The sequence below is a fragment of the Magnolia sinica genome, chromosome 11 (assembly GCF_029962835.1).
Source record: "Magnolia sinica isolate HGM2019 chromosome 11, MsV1, whole genome shotgun sequence".
NCBI lineage: Eukaryota > Viridiplantae > Streptophyta > Magnoliopsida > Magnoliales > Magnoliaceae > Magnolia > Magnolia sinica.
The window spans coordinates 80,890,990-80,910,178 of NC_080583.1; the positions used below are offsets into that span (position 1 = coordinate 80,890,990).

A 19,189-nucleotide genomic window follows, 5' to 3' on the forward strand; every position below is an offset into this window, starting at 1 on the left:
ATACAGACGCCGGATGGATCCCACCGTACAAAAGTCCAGGATTACTCAACAGTGGGCCCCACTTCTCATAAATGAATCCCACCGTACATATCTATTTTCGACCATCTATTTTAAAATGAACAATCACGAAATCTAGATTCTCCAATCGTCAATAAAATATAAAAACAGTTCATTGAAAACGAATACCACCATACCAACGGTCTGGATTACTCAACCATGGGCTCCACGTGTCAGAAATAAAAAACGGAGTACAATGTCAGGCTCGAGTATCCCAATTTCCCCTCCTTATAAAAGAACCCCACCCCTCTTCCACATTTCAAATCAGAGAGTTAGAGAGAGAGAGAGAGAGAGAGAGCGAGAGAGTTGCAGAGGTCCTGCAATGGCGTCTAACGACGGAAAGAAAGAACCTCAAAGCTTCCAGAAGCATCCAGAAGATCCCACCTCCCCCGATCGACCTACGATTGAGGAGGTGGCCCTTGTCGTGCCGGAAACTGACGACCCGTCGCTCCCCGTCATGACATTCCGGGCATGGTTCCTCGGAATCACGTCCTGCACTGTCCTCATGTTCCTCAACACCTTCTTCACGTATCGGACGCAGCCGCTGACGATTTCGGCGATCCTGATGCAGATCGCCGTCCTTCCGATCGGGAAGTTCATGGCGTCTTCCCTCCCCACCAGGCAATACAAGCTGATGGGATGGGGATTCTCCCTCAATCCTGGACCGTTCAATATGAAAGAGCACGTGATCATCACCATCTTCGCCAATTGCGGTGTATCCTACGGTGGCGGGGACGCCTACTCGATCGGCGCGATCACAGTCATGAAGGCCTATTACAAGCAGAGATTGGGTTTTTTCCTTGCCCTCTTGATCGTCTTGACTACACAGGTACTCTCTCTCTCTCTCTCTGTTTTTTTTTTTTTTTGAGATGGGTTTGAAGATTGAAGTAGAAGGGGATGAGTGGGGCCCACTTTTTTTTAAAGGTAATCCTGTCCGTTGGTTTGTTGGGTGACTTTGAGTCATACTGTTTGGATGGAGTAAGAGTGACTGAGGTTTTTTCAGTTGAACTTCTGGAACCTTTTTTGCAGTTCTCTTCTTATCCGTCCATCTGTGTAAGGTGCTAATCGAACGGTTAAGATTGGATCCTGTTGAGGTTCCTTTTTATTTTGTAGTCTATCCATGGTGGGAAACAACAGAACACCGGTCTGGATTATTGATACGTCGGACCCAAATGTCGGAACTGAGAAAGCGTGTGTACGGTACAACTAGGTGCGCCACGCAATATGCGCGCGGTACAAACCTGAGGGGATGGGTTTTATGATTATCGAGTGGGAAGAAATTATGTGGGGCCCACCGTTTTTAGGTTATACAGGCCGTTGATCTGTTGGGTGACTTGAGTCCAACCGCTTGAACGGAGCGTGTCCCCATAAATCCATCGGTTGAACTTTCGGACCGTTGTTGTAGTTCTCTTTTTATCCGTCCACCTGCAAGTCGCTAATCGAATGGTTAGTTTTCGTTCATATTGAGGATATTTTTATTTTTAGTACATCCATGGTGGGCCAAAACTGAACAACGGTCTGGATTACAGATCGGTGGGCCCAGCATTGCAGAACTGAGACCGCGATGTACTATAGAAATTTGCGGGTCTTACTAAGCAGAGCTACTTGAGTACGTGTTACACTTTCATTGACAAATACACCCTTTTTCTACTTTTGGTATTACAAGTGTACTTTTATGTACTGATTTATTACAAAAAGTAGAGAGACTGGGTGCGTCTACCAGAAAGAGTGGCTTACGTGTTGTCTTGTGTCAGTTATTACTGGTACTATTCTTGTTGCCTGGTCACTCACGGACAAGAACCCATGTTTTGTACTCGCGCGAGTAGAGTTGGATTTCTACTCGCGGGACGCAAGTGCAGTATCAGCGCACATGTGTGAGATCCGAGGCCTTTATCTTCCTGGGTCCGGTACTTATGTCCTCTTGCCCAAAAATTGCATTAGAATGCTTAGCAATTTGACCGGAGACATTCGTTGGATATCGGTTTCTTTTAACCGTTCATTTCTTTCTCATTCATGTGGGCTAACTGATGACTGGACCGGATTGGTTTTGGGTGCCGGCTGATGAACGGATCGGATCCCATACATGTTGAGTGTGCTATGTGTGGGCATGCCCTTGACTATGTTTATTTCCTACTCGCGCGAGTAACTGTAGAAATGTTCATATGGATAACGTCGACTGTCGTTTTTTTCTTCTGGGGTTTTATTATTTTTAATATCTTCTATGATTTGATTTTGAATTTAGATAGATTCGGAGATTTGAAGATTTATTTTCTCATTTGTTGGGTTTTTTCGGTTGTGATATTTTGTTATTTTTAATTATTTTTTGTGTTTTTAATCTTTAAAAACTTCATGATTTTCGATTTTTGTGGAGATTTCATTTATTCTTTATATAATCTTTTTATCATTTAAATTATTTATTTATTATTATTTTTTTTTTTTGAGGAGAAGTGGAAAAAGGATTAAATTTGGAAGATTAGAAGAACGAAGGAATGAGTTAGGTGTAGGATGAAAATATACTTATATAATTTTATTTTTTCATTTTTGGGTATTTTGGATATGATATATGGTGTAATGATTTTGTATTTCTAGATGTAATTTTTGTTTTCTAGGTGTGATTTTCTTGGCTTTTGTATTTGGTTGGCTTTAGACTAGTATATGTAATTGGGTATGCGGAAATATGTGACCGTCCATTTTCTATTTTTTTATTTAAGATAATATTTTTATTTTGTTAGTTTTGCTTATTTAATAAATTCAGGTAGCTTAGTGTATAAAAATTGTATGCTTTTGCTGTTTTTCCTTTTTAATCTTTTTTTTTTTCCTATTAGATGCCAGTTGATAAAGCAGATTTAGTGTACATTTTTTGAAGATGAAGAAACTGGATATAATTTGCATTATCCCATCAGTGATCTGTTTTTTTTATTTTTTTTTATTTTTAATCATGTGTTTTTTTTAGAGTTTTCATAATTTCCCCTTTTGTCTTTTTAGTGGAATTTTCAGTTTTTATTTGTTTGCTGTAAAAGTTGCTAAAAATCTCCTGCAAAAGCAGGCATTTGAGAGTGTATTTTTCTTCTTGTTTTCTTGCAATACGTTCTTGTGGTATTTATATGGGTCTGAATTTTATTTTTTTAAAATCTGTGGTGGATTGTTCTTTTTTTTTTTCCTAAATATCTGGCTTTCCTCTTGAAGATTTGAATGGTTCTGTTGCAGATTTTGGGGTATGGATGGGCTGGGATGCTTAGGAAATATTTGGTTGAGCCTGCAGAGATGTGGTGGCCGTCCAACCTTGCTCAGGTCTCTCTGTTCAGGTCTGTATTTTTCCGCTTCTCTTTCTAGAAATCAGACGCATGGCAATATGGTCCATCATCCAGACCATTCATCAGGTGAGTCCCACTGCGGATTGGGCACAGTGGTAACATCTCACTGCTCGGGCGATCATAATCATACCACTTGTCAGTTACAGATGGATGGTACAAAAAATATGAACAAATGTCAGCCCCGGTTGGGAAAAAGGTCTGCTACTCAAATAGATAGGAGCATCCAATCTATGTTATTCGCTGAAACTGGTCCATCCATGCTTAGCACAATTTGCAGAAAGTGGTCCATTGATGGGATCTGCTGGATGAATGGGCCCGGTGGACCATTGCTCCACCTGTCCAATTTTGAGTGGAGCACTGTGGTTAAGGAAATGGGTTTGCCTAGATTCGCCTGATTTAAAATCTGCGGTCAAAATTTTATTTATTTTTTCTGGCTGTAATGGTAGTGCTGAAAAGGTTCTTTACCTGACAACTTTCATGGGTGGAAAAGAAGAGGGAATAAAATCAACCTGGGGGTGGTATTTGGTTATGTGGGTTTTATTAATGATGGCGTTTGAATTTTGAGTCGAAAAGCTTCCTCGATCTGAAGCTTTTGTGTTAAAAGTGAAAAGAAAGAAATCAGGAAAGTGAAAAGGAAATGTTGGGTTCTTGATTCCTTGGTTGTAGGTGCCATACTGTTTACTAATTATGAGAAGAAAAAAAAACCAATCACACTCAGATAAACTCTACATGTGGATGTCTGTCTTCGGGACAAAAGGCATAAACAAAAGCAGAAAAAAATGGAGATGGGAAACTCTCTCTAGTTTGTTTTTGGTTTTAATGGAGAATTTTGGTCAAGAATTTAAATAGCAGTTGCTGAGTTTGACTCACTTGGTGACCAGAACTGTTGCGACTCACCTTGGCTCATTCAGTTTCAGTCTGTTTCATCCCCAGTTGGGTCTGGTGACTCGTTCTGTAACCATGATTTGGATACCGCTTCATATTTTCAAAGAATATGACTAAAGTGAAAATATTCTTGACAGATTGTTCTGTCACTCATAGGAAAAAAAAAAAAAAGAAGCTTGGGAATGCAAAAGGAACCGACAATGCCAAAGAATCTCACATGTGCCAATCACTTGTGCGCAAGATCTGTTCTGTTCATCAGGCAGGCCCGGATCGAAGTGCTCCAGCCCAAAATCCAGCTAGTCCACTAACTGGGTAGGCTACATGTGGCAAGCATCACTTGTTTGGTACATGTGATCAACTGAAAGATGCACTGGTGTGATTTGAGGGCTAAGGGAAAATTAACAGTGTACCCCTCCTGATGAACCTTCTAGATCTCCCACAAATTTTCCATGTTGGTATGTGTGGGGCACTTGTCGTTGGCTTTTACAGATTGAAGCATGCAATTACCATTCCTCTTAATATACTTTTCATTTCAGTCATCATAGATGCTATGTTGCAGAGCGCTCCATGAGAAGGATTCTCGATCGAAAGGTCTCACCCGGATGCAGTTCTTCCTTATCTTCCTGGCGGCAAGCTTCGCTTACTATGCTTTACCTGGCTATCTGTTCCCTATCCTGACATTCTTTTCATGGGTTTGTTGGGCATGGCCCCGCAGCATCACAGCCCAGCAGATTGGATCTGGGTACCATGGACTTGGAGTGGGTGCATTCACTCTCGACTGGGCTGGGATATCGGCCTACCACGGCAGCCCGTTGGTGACACCTTGGTTCTCCATTGTCAACGTTGCAGTTGGATTCATCATGTTTATCTACATAATCATCCCTTTATGTTACTGGAAATACAATACTTTTGATTCGCGGAAATTTCCAATATTTTCCAGTAGCCTCTTCACTTCAAGTGGGGGTACTTATGATACTACCAAGATCTTGACCCCTCAGTACGACCTCAATATTGCTGCATATAATAGTTATGGGAAGCTCTACCTCAGTCCCCTTTTTGCACTCTCGATAGGATCGGGATTCGCAAGGATTACTGCAACCATCACCCATGTTGCTCTCTTCCATGGCAGGTAAGGCCCTTGAACTATCGTTGAACACTAGGGACATTTCAAATTAGATTAATGATGAATATACCATTCAAAGTAGATGATCAGTTGCTTCAACTTGCACAATTATACATAGGTGTGAAATACATTGAAATTCAATAATCTGTCTGCTCTTATTGAGGTTTGGTAGAGTACATCTCAACATATTGCTATAGGATATGTAGTGACTTTAGCCATTCGATCTGGGGTAGTCATAATGGGCCTCACCTCGGATGGGAGATAGGCAAAAAATAAAGACTTAGATTGGAATATTTCAATCATCTGAATCTTTTCCTTTGAAGATGGACATCTTCTTGACCTTCGAATAATCAGAGGGTTGAAAATATTTCGATCTCGGAAATTTTTTTTTTTTTCTTTTCTTTTTTGGTTGTGAGCCTGTCTTACAAACAGTTCGGGGCATGGAAAAGGACCCTGAGTTCTGACATATCTTATTGAAATACGTCTGGATGTATGCTTGCAAAGCTCATGATTATTTTATTCCTCTGCCTTTATTAGTGGACTTAAAACTACAAGACAGATTAATGGGCATCATTTTCTAGTATTCAACTTGTTGGGAGATGAATTGCCTCTGGACAATTTAATTATTGGTATGGGTATTTGTATCTTCTTTTTGGGGAAATATATGATTCTCAATCTGAGAATATGCATGGTATCTTAACCGGTTTTAGGCTTGTACTAGTGGGGTCCAATGTTCAGTTACACTGACTGTTCATCTGATGTCACCCTTGTGGATGGACATGTCCTAAAAATCTCCTTGACAGAATAATCCTAGCCCTTGTATTGCTAGCATGCAATTAAAAACAGTTAAGCAATATAGCAGTGGCCCCCATTCAACTGCATAAAGACCAAAGCAAGTTTAAAAGACTCTGTGATTCTGATTGACTGGTTCGGCCCTGAGTCCAGTTGGGAATTGCCTGATCAAGGGTGAGTTGGGGTATCAAGCTGGATCATGTACTAATACTACCAGATCTGAGCCATCTTGAATGAGTCGTATCTGACTCATTCACGTCTTAAAACCATGGACCAAAGCATCGGTCGCTGGGATCTTCAAATGGTTGAGATTATTTTGGCATGGTTCATCAGCTTTAGGGCCCATCTGATTAACAGTCTGAGATCTGAATCACTATGCATTATTCCCCAGCTGAGAATCATATAATTCCTCCTTTATGTACTACGGAGAATTGAGTGGTTATGCTGAATTAAATCAGTTTCATCTACTTCAGAAGTGCTTGACAATTATTATTCAACTAATTCAAATGGATCTCTCTTGATGAGGTTATGTTCTCTTATTTGATTCCTGGTCTTGCTTTCCGCAGCGATATTTGGAGACAAAGCAAATCAGCAATGAACTCGGCAAAAATGGATATCCATGCGAGATTGATGAAGAATTACAAAGATGTTCCTCAATGGTGGTTCCTTATTCTGTTAGTAGGCAGTGTTGCGCTATCTCTGCTAATGTCGTTCGTGTGGAAAAAAGATGTGCAGCTACCATGGTGGGGGATGCTTTTCGCATTCGGCCTGGCATGGATTATTACTCTTCCCATTGGAGTCATTCAAGCAACTACAAATCAGGTATACCAATCTATGATAGCTACTGCATCTATGCATGGTTTTAGATTCAGATCACCAGAATCTCTCAATAGAACTGATGAGATTTGCCATGGTAGAAAGTAATGTGCCTGTGTTAGAACCTTTGCTTTTTATAGTCAGATTTGTTGGCAACTCTTATGATATTTAAATTAATAAATATTATTTTTGATATTATATTTTAATTATTTATTTGTAAAAGAATCCCAAAATGAGCAATCTCTACTATATATAACTCGAATAACATATGATTTTTTTTTTTGCTTTCACAACTAGTCTTCACAACATTGGTCAAGAGATGGTAAATTTCCACAAGGACAACATAGATTCCACCTGCTTCCTTTCACTTTTTTTAATGCATATAACTCACATGGACTTGTCCGTGTGTAGCCTACACATGCATGAAGCATCTAAAGTGCAAAAAAGGCTCCATACGGCCTATCCTAATGACTTTGTGATGTCTACTTTGTACATCTGTTACATAGGCTCACATTAGGACATTAGTTCAAAAATTAGGCAGATCAGGGACTTGTGTGGGCCACGGCAAGTAAAACTGTAGGATGGGTTGCCCACCGTTCCCTTCTATCTATGTGTACGTGGGATGCATAACCCCCGCATCTCTCTCTCTCTCTCTCTCTCCCCGTTCCACATGCGTCACAACCCTTAGTAACAATTATAATAGTAGTAGTGGAAATCCTAAAAATCAATTATACATACATAGCAGAGTATCCCAAAATAAAGTATATTAATAGTAAGACATATTATGTGGCGTGTCCAGGATTGTCAGAATGTGGACATGGCAACATGTCGAAATGCCAAAATTTGAAAAATAAGGAAGGTGCATTCCTTATTAAATAGCTCAAAACCCATTTACATTTGCATGTATACCTGAGTTTGTAGAGCTTCTACACTCTCTCGAGTAAAACAACCTGGTTTTGAAGTGAATGCAACAATGTGGATCACATACATAGCATACAAAACCATCATGAAATGTTATTTGGTTTTGGAAACTCCCTGTCACGTCTGCTTATCAAAATTTGAGAAGATCCCAACCTTAGTTGCATGGTCCTTCTAACCAAGTGCCACTCCGGCCTCTTGCGTTGAATCTCGCCTGCCTTCCTGTTAGATATGGGCATGTGAGGCCCACTCATAGGCAACCACTGGTGGGTGAATCCCACATAGTTATCTCTGGAAACATTTCCAGTTTGATATGCCTTTTGCCAGTCCCCTTGAACTCAAATTTAAACGAGAGAAGATTGTGATAAGACAGTCCCTCCGTAAATGAATCCATCTGAGAAATTCCCCAGAGAATTGAGAGGAGTAATGAGAGAATATCCATGGTCCATTATGTTTTCTGTAGATGATTTAAACAGTTGATTGTGTCCGGTGGCCATTCTAACCATAGGATCAGAGGGGTGATGTTCCTTTCTGCTCCCATAGTAGTTTGGCAGATTGCTGGATGTGGGTGTCCATCTTTGGCTGCGTGCAGGTCCCTAAGTTTGTGTAGATACTGTCAGATCCTATGGACCCATGTGTTTGAGCCTTTCAATTCCTGCTACCTCACTGTTTAAACTTGCTAAATTTGGAAACAGACAAATCCCTGCTCCCGCACCCAAATCTGTTATCACTACATTACAAACTTGAAATCCGCAAAGAAATTCTGGAGAACTTTTGCTCAAGAATCTCTAGAAAGTGGAACCCGAATCCATGACTGATTTTAATTTAAGAAGTGAATCTGATTTGTGGAGCATTTATGAAATTTAAAATGCCAGAAGTTCAATTCCATTGGATTGAGTTCTGCGCCATTCATCAGGTGCCCCTCTTCTCCTGTGTAGAAAAAAAAAAAATCTGCTCCAGTTATCAGGTGGGCCACCACATGCGTTAGAGAAAAAATAATGGCCCATGTCTGACATTGACATCTGGCCCATCTGATTGCCTGACTATCCTGATTTCTGGCCACTACAACACAGATGGAAGTCTGCAAGATGAACAGCCTGGATCTGGTGAATATGCCACATTGGCATGTCTGGGTATAGCAATCACATTCTCATTGAAGATCTATACAGGAGATAGATTCTAGGATGGAGCACCATGGATATTGAGCCTTCTAAGCATAGGGGCAAATCTCATCCCGGAGAATTTCTCGGTATGGGGAATTTCTCAGGAGATTTTCAAAATTTGATGTTTTCTTGGGATATTGGATGTTATCAGAAAAAATCTCAACAAAAATAAAGACAAAAATCATTACTATAAATTAATAAATAGTTTTAAAGTTTTAAATATAGATTTATTAGTGAAGTAGCTAAAATTTTGAATAATTTTCACGTAAATGTCAGGATGATAAAAATTTGAAAAATGCAGATATCTTGAAAATCTTGTGATGTTGCCATGATAAGATCGTTTCATAAAAAAAATCAAAATTGTGATAATATTGCTGGATTTTGAAAATCTCGGCAATATTTGTCCCACTGTTTCTGACCCATTTTCTAGCATTCCACATGCAGTTTCTAGAATCTAGACCGTCCATCAATGCTTAGTAGGTTTTTGCAATTCCCCAAATATGAATTCAAGGCCATGATTTCAATGCCCTCTTGGGGAGCTCTGCTACTATGTTTAATGCCTTCCTATAGATGTAGGGAACTGTGCTTTCTTGCTGGTACTTTCAGCTGAGTTATTTGATGCTCTGACAGAGTTAGATGATACACACATTTATACAGCAGTACACGGGTTGCATACATGCACCTCAACCCAAACCATCGACATCGGGAGCCCTGATGGAGATTTGGCATGACCCAAAAATCGATTCAGTTGGATGATCATCATGACTTATGATTAACAGATGTTTCTTTTATTTTCATCGAATTCGGGCCACATGCCATTTTTCATTTTTGCTGGCTAACAATCGGACATTTAGGACCATTTTTTCAGTTCGATTTTTGGCTTATGATTCATCCACCGGATAGTTAGGATAAGTTTTTCAGTTTGATTTTTGGGTTATGATTCATCTACAGTGAGGCCAACAATTTGGGCGGTTTTGATTGGGGTGCATGCAGGTTGCGCTTACAGTTGCTGTATGCATGCTTATGAGTTGTCAATACCCTGTCAGATTATATCAAGTTACTCTGTTTTTAGTTCAATGCACAGCATCCATGCTTGTGTTTCTTGTACTGAAAAGGTAGTAGCTTACAAAGAGGGATGAAAGTGGGCCGTACAGGTTTGGTCAGAGTCCACTTTTGGCTGGATTGGGCTGAGGCTCAAGGCCTATGGGCTGGGCCCAGGTATAATTTTGAGGCCCAACAACTTATCTGACTGGGCTTGTGCTTTGGCCTTCATAATGGCCCAACATGACATCCCAGTCGAGCCTAACCTGTTTTACACTGTTAGGGTTGGTACTATGGTTTTAAACTTAATGAGTCCTAAGCGTCTCTTTTGAGTCAACTTGGACTCAGTCTAACTTGATCCGGTTCGACGCCTGACTAGAGCAAGTCAGGGCAATACACCCCCAAAGAGGGAGAGTCCTGACTAGAGCTGTACACGAGTTGAACCAAGTCAAGCTTGGCCCAGTTCGGCTTGGCTCGGCTCATCTAGCAGGGTACCCTAGCTTGAATTCGGCTCGGCTCGGTCTTCGAGCCTGACTAGGCAGCTCAGGCCAGCTCAAGCCGAGTTCGAGTCAAGCTTGAGCTCGCTTTCAAGCTGAGTTCAAGTCTAGCTTGAGCTCGCTTTCAAGCTGAGTTCGAGTTCGAGTTTAGGTTTTATAGTTTTTAATATATATAATATAAATAATATATAATTTATAATTTATTTAAATATATAAATATATACAAAATATTTATACAAAGTGAACTTGATCCGAGTCGAATCTATTCAAACCGAGTCAAGGTCCGAGCCGAGTCAAGTTGAGTTCGGTCTAGCTTGGGCTCGGCTCGAAATTTTTTCGAGCTAAAAAAATCAGCTTGACTCGGCTCAAATCCAGTTTCGAGCTGAGTCGAGTCAAGCTTTTCTGAGTTGAGTTGAGCCAGTTAACCGAGCTAACTCGGTTTGTGTACAGATCTAGTCCTGACTCAACTCGAGATCGGATGTGTTGGTCCGAGTTGCCTGGTTGTTTAACCATGACCAGGCCCAGGCCTAGTTGCTAGGAAGCAGGCTGGGCTAGACCCAAGCATATGTATCTAGCTTATGGCTGAGCATGGACAAGGCTCGTCAGGCTCCCCATCTACAACCCTACTCTCTGATAAATTGAAAATCTAGATCTTAGATTAAATTTCATGAGCATCCATTCTGGGCCACAAATTTGTGGTCTGATTAAAGACTTCATAAGCTTTCATTCATGGCTGCATAATTGTAGTCACAAAACATTAACAATAAGGTCATGGGTTCAAGTACCCATTGTGGTGTGTGTGTTGAAAAAATAAATAATTAAAAGGACTCGTGACCTGATTTGAAAAAGAACCGCTCTAGCATGATTTGCATGGGTGCATATGATTTCACCCGATATGATTGGCAGTAGCAGAGAGCCCTGTGGAGGAAATGTGCATGAGATCCTCATTCGTCAGCCCAAGAGTCCAAAAATAAGGCTGACCCAAAACTCTGGTGGACCCAAAATTCAGGTGGGCCACACCGTAGGAAAATGTTTACTATCATGCATAAACCCCTAAATTCACTAGGCATGGCCCACATGAGTTTTGGAATAGCCTGATTTTTGGGGCATCCTGTTATCCTAGTGGAGCACGTTGGTTGAGTGGATTGGATGGCATATTTACACCATGTTGGGATCTCAACCATTCCCTGTGGTATGGCCCACCCAAGCTTAGGAAGAGCATGAAATTCATGCACATCAAGTTGTTCCTGAGGCACACTAGTAAATTTTTTTTATTTGGAAATTGGTCTTTTGTTTTCTAGCACTCAGGTAGAGGGATTCATTACTTGGGGATTTTATTAAATACCAGCTGAATCAATTGTCTACTTGGATCGATTCATATAAAACCGGATAATGGACTCAGTAATTCTGCATTTTTAAACTGAGGTGACTCAGCTGAGTTCCAACTTATGTCCGCATGTTTTGAATGCTGGTGCAATGCTTTATTCTATAATGCAGCATCTTAGGCAGCAGTTTTCTTGTCTCCACAATTGTGGATCCTATCCCGAACTGTCCACCAGGTGGGCCCCACCATGGGGATCCCTGCACGAAAAGATCAGCTGAGTCCTTTGGCCAGATGGTCCACAGTTCACGGAACAAATGGACAGGTTTTTACGAGCTGCCTGCTTGTTCATTCAAATTCGCCCACTTGATTAGTGGATCGGCCTGATTCTAGGATCATGGAAATACACCGATGTGACCCACCTGATGGACATTTGGATCTTACTCACATGTGCCATGTCAGCATAATACAGAGATTGAAATTGCAGATTGGATATTAACATTTCTATGTTTTTTTTTCTTCAATTGTGAATAAACAGCAACCTGGCTACGATATCATAGCGCAATTCATAATCGGATACATCATGCCCGGGAAGCCGATTGCGAATCTGCTTTTCAAGATCTATGGACGGATCAGCACCATCCATGCACTTTCTTTCTTATCCGATCTGAAACTAGGCCATTACATGAAAATCCCACCTCGGTGCATGTTTACAGCTCAGGTATACTGAAAACCTCTTCAACTAATTTCTGAAGTCTCTTTCTTTTCAATTTCAGAAGAAAAATGTAATGGATACTCACAAGGGTAGCCACCCTGATTCCGACTATTGCAAGAGTGTGTGAATTCTGGGCCATTCATTGGTGGATCCTACTGTGTATGTGCCATGGCTTAAAAAACAGCTGGTCAATTCATGGGGTGGGCCACACCTTCACGGAAAATGATGTGCAGTTATAGAAAACGATTGGTGGTCAACAACATACACATAACTGTTAGCCTGATCATCTGGGTCTTGAGGTAAGGCATGGTGGACCCACTAGATGAAGGCATGGATACCATGGTTTGAGAACTTGAAAAAAACTCGACTCAACTCGCCTGAGCTGACTCATACTGACCAGATTTCACCAAGGAGAGAAACTTTATCTGGTCACTACTTAGTCAAAACTCTAGAAAAACTTCAAAAAATTCAGGTGGAACTCCAGAAAACCTTCATAGGGATGTTAGCAACGTCTCCAAAGCGTTTGAACGACAGATGGTGCACCCCATTTTCAATCAGGGCAGTTCATTCAATAGTACCTTTTGGAGGAAGCCATGGTGAAAGAATCATGCCAATCAGATGATCCTAACCCTGTGAATGGGGCCAATTTGTTCCAATTCTGTTTTCTTTTGGGCCACAGATCGCATGGTTGGAATCACCAAATCAAAGTGCTACTGGTGGAATCATAAGCAATTCAAAGTGGGATCTGTCAAATAGATGGTTCGAGATGATGATTGGACCGATCTGGTTTCTTTGCTCAATCTTGACTGTCCATTTTCCATGTTGTTGATCGGATGCTTAGGATCATACGATTGGGACGGGTTTTTTTTGTTTTTTTTTTTCTTTTTTGGTGCTTTTAAACTATGCTGGATAAATCACACATCCAGTAGGGTTTGGTCGGTTAATTTCAGTTGTGTAATTCCATCTACTACTTTTGCAGCTAGCCGGGACGGTAATTTCAGGCACTGTCAACCTTGCAGTCGCATGGTGGATGCTTGGGAACATCGAGAACATCTGCGACGTCGAAGCTCTCCATCCAGAAAGCCCATGGACGTGCCCAAAATTCAGGGTCACATTCGACGCATCCGTCATATGGGGCCTCATTGGACCGAGGCGGCTGTTTGGGCCTGGCGGAATGTACAGGAACTTGGTCTGGCTGTTCCTAGTTGGAGCGGTCTTGCCTGTGCCCATATGGATACTTAGCAAGATCTACCCGGAGAAGAAATGGATTCCGTTGATCAACATACCAGTTATCTCCTACGGTTTTGCAGGAATGCCGCCTGCGACTCCCACCAACATCTCCAGCTGGCTCATCACAGGGACCATCTTCAACTACTTTGTTTTCCGGTACCGGAAAGGGTGGTGGAAGAAGTATAACTACATTCTATCAGCGGCATTAGACGCTGGGACGGCGTTCATGGGTGTTCTTCTGTATTTCGCACTGCAGAATGAGAATGTGAGCCTGAAGTGGTGGGGCACCGATGTGGACCATTGCCCATTGGCTAAATGCCCGACCGAACACGGCATTTCCGTAAAAGGGTGCCCAGTTTTCTAGCCATCGATTTACATATCACACAGGTGTGGCCATGCAGATGATACATGGTGAGGAGCCTACTATTATCACATGCATAATCTCACACTCCATGGGGGCCGTCGTAAACGTGTGTCGGGAATGCTCGTCTCGCTGGCCAGATCATGGGTGGTCCACTATCTGAAAGTCACACGAAGATGATCTTAACCATCGAGTCAAGGAGTTGGTCTGGTTAAATAAAGTTGGCCAGCTGATGGAATTCAGTGTAGACAAATTAACTTAGAAATAACGGTTAGGATCGTCCGATCAGTGCAGTTTTTGGGCTGTGGCCATTTTCAAGTGTATTGGGCCATTTTCAGTGCAACAATCATCTGCTTACTGAAGCTTAGTTGTGAAGAAATGATAGTAGAAATCTATACATGGTACAGCTTTTTCTTTTTACATGTGGGACCCACCAATGATGTATTTGTGGAATCCAAACCGTGGATCTTGTGCATCTCCTCTTGTTCACCGCACATCACAAATGCTACAGGGAGAGATGGATGATCACGCTCAATATCTATATATTTAGATGTTGTGGCCCACTTGTGTTTTAAACAGTTAGAGTTTTAGGATCCTTTCATCGTGGTGGGGCACGCCTGATGAACGGGTTAGATGATATATACACAACATGGTCGACCCTGCCCAACTGATGTCCCCCATTGTTCCCTGTGGTGTGGCCCACTTGAGTTATGGATCGGGATGGATTTTGGTATACAGGCCTAACAAGGGGTCTGTATCTTTTCTAAGCCCACACGCATGCAATGACACGTGTGAGACCCTTCTGGTATTTTCGGTTAGCGGATGTGATGTGGTAGAGCCGCTCGAATTAGAGAACATGGTGGAGCCATCCATCCAGACCAGGTAAGCGTAGTGCATCAATCCGGTCCAACCAACTGGTGGGCCATATCATGGATGGCTCTAATCCTATCCATCACTTAAATTTTCACCACCGAAAGTTGGTTGGGCCCGGGCCTGATCCGATAATTGATAATATGGGATTTCCCTAATTTATCCAGTGATAAAGTGGGCCACACTTGTATAAAGAAATAGACATTTTAAAGGAAAGAATCCAACGGTCTACATTTAAGATGGATTGATTGTCTAACCAAGGATTACAATTGCATATTGGTAAGATATGACACATCTACATATAAAATATAAAGTTGGGTGGGGCCGGATTGGGCTGGGCCAGGTCGGGCTTTTATGACTTGAGCCCTAGCCCAATCTGAAATTGATGGGCCATGCATTTCTGCCGCAACCTCGGGTAAAAGCCGGCTCGGGAGGTTGACTTGGCCCGGCACGTCGACGACCCTAATTAGAAAACGCGTTGTGATATTGTCAAGATGGGAAGTAAACAAGTCCGCCAATAGGATGATCCTAGCCATCCTGGCAGGGTCCAATAGATGAACGGTCTAGATTTACAGATCGAAGTGTACACATCTCCTCCAGAGCTACGCAGATAATACTCGCAAGACCGTGTCAAGAACGTTTCACTCCTGTTGATATAGTCCACTCCCCAACTTGAATCCGTACATGTGGGGCTCATTGGAAATCTCTGCCATCCAATTTTATCTTTCCATCCCCATTTCTTTATAGTTAAATCAAACACGAGGTTACACGTGCTAGCAAGGGCCTATTTTTGGTTAACATGTATGTTTAAGAAAGTAAGGGCATGCCAAAGTCGTAATTAACTCAATGTTTGAGTGAACGTTAGTGCCCCACGATTCAAATCGACCTATTAAGACCGAATTCTAGGATTCAATCATCCTCCAAACAATGATTGTATTAGGGGTGTTTGGTGCATGGTATTAGATGTGATTAGGTGGTATGATATACACACACACACACACGGAAACGCTCACCTGCGAACCAGTTCGTACGTACTACGTACGAACTTTTTTGATTGTCTTAGTGGTGTTTGGTGCATGGTATTAGATAGGATTAGGTGGTATGATACAAAAAATATATATAATCATTGCATGTGATTAGGATTGTCTCATGTTATCATGGCATATCGTGACAAACATAACTCTATGGCCTAATTGTGTCATGGTGACATTTGGTTGTTAGTTTGTTGACCATTGAATGAATATACCAATTAACAGTTGGAATAATTGAAAATAACATGTATATACTGTATCCATACCGTCCATCCATTTTGCAACCTCATTTTATGGCATGAGCCCAAAAATGAAGCGGATCCAAAACTTACTTGGACCACAACATAAAGAAGTGGGGACAATGACGCCCACCGTTGAGATCTTCCTAAGGTCCACTGTGATGTTCATTTGCGATCCAATCTGTTCATAAGGTCAAACAAACTTAAATGAAGGGAAAACACAAATATCAACTTGAGCCAAAACTTCAGTAGGCCCCAAGAAGTTTTCTATGGTAGGCGTCCAATCCTTATTGCTTTCTATGGTGAGGTCCACTTGAACTTTGGATCTGCCTGATTTTTGGGCCCATGCTCTAAAATGATCTCGAAAAATAGGTGGACGGTGTGGATATAGCCCATGCACTATGGCAGAACCTACGGAACTTGTTGTTATCAACTAAACTTTTCAAAAAGATTCAAATGGCAGGGCGAGAAGCAATATCATGGTGCTCATAATTCAAGAGGGATCAAATGCAATTCCATTTAACCTAATCCCAACCCTTCTCATTCTCCCCAAACATTAGATGAAATTTGTATGGGACCAAATGCACATCCATCCCATCTAATATCATGGGCCAAATGCTCCCTTAGTCATAGGGCGAGTTGTAGAAAGGTAGGAGTTTATTATTCTAGATGAATTTTTTTTTTCCTTGTCTTTTAAGGACTTATTCTCTCACTGATAATTGTAGCCAAAATTATATTTCTCGATGGAACGAAAATGAACAAACTAAAATAAAATAGGATAAATACAATGTTAATTTTTATTTATTTATGAATTAATGTTCATTATAATTGACAGAGTAACAAATAAAAATAAAGAAAAAAGAAGAAAAGATAAATACCTGAACCGTCCATATGACCAAACGATTTATGTGAATGGTGAGTAAGATGTGAATAGGGTGTTTGATTTTTCAAGTAAGGACTCGGTTAATTAAAATTCGAGAAAGGAAGGTTGTGGATAATTATCCTACTTTTAAGCATACTGTAGCGATTGCATTAGATAGTAGCGATCTAATCTAAGACTAGACTAGGTTATGCTAAGATAAAAGATAAAGGCAAAGGTAAAGATTATGAAGATAAATGTCTTTATTGTTAGCCGGGAGCTCCTCATCGCATTATTCTTTTATAGCTTTTAGAGGCGGCAAAACCCCCACTGGATTTCCTTGTTAGTTCAAGATCCTTCACAATCACAACTTTTTATATTCTATTCTTAAGGGGGAACTCCATATATTAAAAATCATTTTCAAATCTCTTTCCATTGTGGTTGATCCGTGAACTTTTAGATCTCTGTGTCATCGGCTCCGGTTGGGTTACAAATTGTGTTTATATCTCCCCCTATCATAACCTCGAATATTCGCAGAAGTGGTGGAATTAGTCTCATTGAATCCGAATCAGGACCCAATACATTAGTTCTCATATGTACATATATTGGTTTGATCTTCGAATCTTCGTAATTGTCACGAGAGTTCTAAATGTCTCTGGGAAGATCTCTCATTTTGGAAGGATTATAAGGATGACCTTACATGTTAGTACCTTGGTTTTGTTAATGACGTGAGTTAGTGTGGCCTGAGTCAGTTAAGCCTCCATTGGAAGATATTGAAGACCAAAAACTCAAAGACTTGAAGCATCAAGGTTTGAAAACACAGGTAAAAGTGAGGTGCCTTAGTAATCGTAGCCTTAAACCCTTTTAGGTACAAAACAATCTACCTTAAATGATTTGTTCCATATAAGAAAACCTATTTTCATCAGGTTTGTGTTGGCTAGATTATGTACAAAACTAAAGATAAATCATATGCATAAGTTTGATATATATCGAGGAACCTTCGATCGGTCTCGATTAATTAAAGGCCATTCACTTAATCGATCGAAGATGACCGAAGTAGTCTAGCAAGTTTTCTGCCCTGTTTCGTAGAAGTCTCGATCAATCGATATGCTAAGTTTGATCGATCAACATGTCAAGTTCAATTGATTGAAATTGTGAAAAAGTGACCAGCAAAGCTTTTTATCTTAGAATCGAATTAAGTTCAATCGATTGAAGGGATCGCCTGATCGATCGATACTAGTCATTATAAATTCACTGGAGCATTTTTTTAAACTATAAACCAAGTCTTTGTGGACATGATGGTTTTGAGTGAATTAGAAGCCCTCGTGTGTCCCAATAATATTTCTCGGCTATCACCTAAAGAGATTTATGCATTCTTCATTGTGATTAATTACTCTAACAAGCATTTCAAGCTCCATTTGATGAAGAATATGACATCTTGCATTCTCTAGAGTTTAGACACCATACCCATAGGTAAATCCTGTCTAAACACCTTCTATAATCCCCATCTAGGTGAATCCCCTTTTGGAATCAACTATCACATAGTTGTAGGAGATTTAACAGCTCTTATTTCCTTGGTAGCCTCATTGGAGCATCAAGTGCAATATAGTCGATCGTTTGAAGCCGAAGGAGATCAATATCAAAGTTCGGGGGAGCAATTGAGAAGCCCATTCAAGATTGAAGAAGTTCTTAAGCAAGGCACTACAACGATGCTCAATCTGATAAGTAAAGTTGTCATTTTAGAATCCATATACTATTTTCTTATGTATAGGATTGAGTATAGATTTTGTGATCCAAACTCAAATAGGTCATTGTGTAGGACCGTCTCTAGTAGGAGTCTATGCAGATTCATGTGTAGGATCGCCACCAGAAATGGGTGCATATGTGTCAGTCTCCTTAGGAGCCTCCAGTAGGAGTATACGTATATCCTTAGATTAAGACCATATTGTTTATTGGT

At 40.8% G+C, this 19,189-nt stretch overlaps 1 protein-coding gene across 2 annotated transcripts; it reads left to right on the forward strand.

The window, feature by feature from the left end:
* Positions 1 to 314: 314 nt before the first annotated feature.
* LOC131219482 (oligopeptide transporter 3-like) lies at positions 315 to 14,637 on the forward strand. Of its 2 annotated transcripts, XM_058214643.1 has the most exons (7): positions 315 to 886; positions 3,265 to 3,362; positions 4,816 to 5,385; positions 6,738 to 6,993; positions 12,466 to 12,648; positions 13,622 to 14,259; positions 14,292 to 14,637. In XM_058214643.1, the coding sequence occupies exons 1-6, from the start codon at positions 380 to 382 to the stop codon at positions 14,234 to 14,236; spliced, it is 2,229 nt and encodes a 742-aa protein (XP_058070626.1). In that variant the 5' UTR covers positions 315 to 379; the 3' UTR covers positions 14,237 to 14,259; positions 14,292 to 14,637. The 2 variants fall into 2 exon arrangements, with proteins under 2 accessions (XP_058070626.1, XP_058070625.1); XM_058214642.1 differs by having other exon boundaries at positions 13,622 to 14,637.
* Positions 14,638 to 19,189: the final 4,552 nt, after the last annotated feature.

Coding starts and splice junctions, on each gene's coding strand:
- LOC131219482 (XM_058214642.1), top strand. CDS start 380: ATGGCGTCTAACGACGGAAAGAAAGAACCTCAAAGCTTCCAGAAGCAT. Junction 5,386..6,737: donor GTTGCTCTCTTCCATGGCAG/GTAAGGCCCTTG, acceptor TGCTTTCCGCAG/CGATATTTGGAGACAAAGCA. Junction 12,649..13,621: donor GGTGCATGTTTACAGCTCAG/GTATACTGAAAA, acceptor CTACTTTTGCAG/CTAGCCGGGACGGTAATTTC.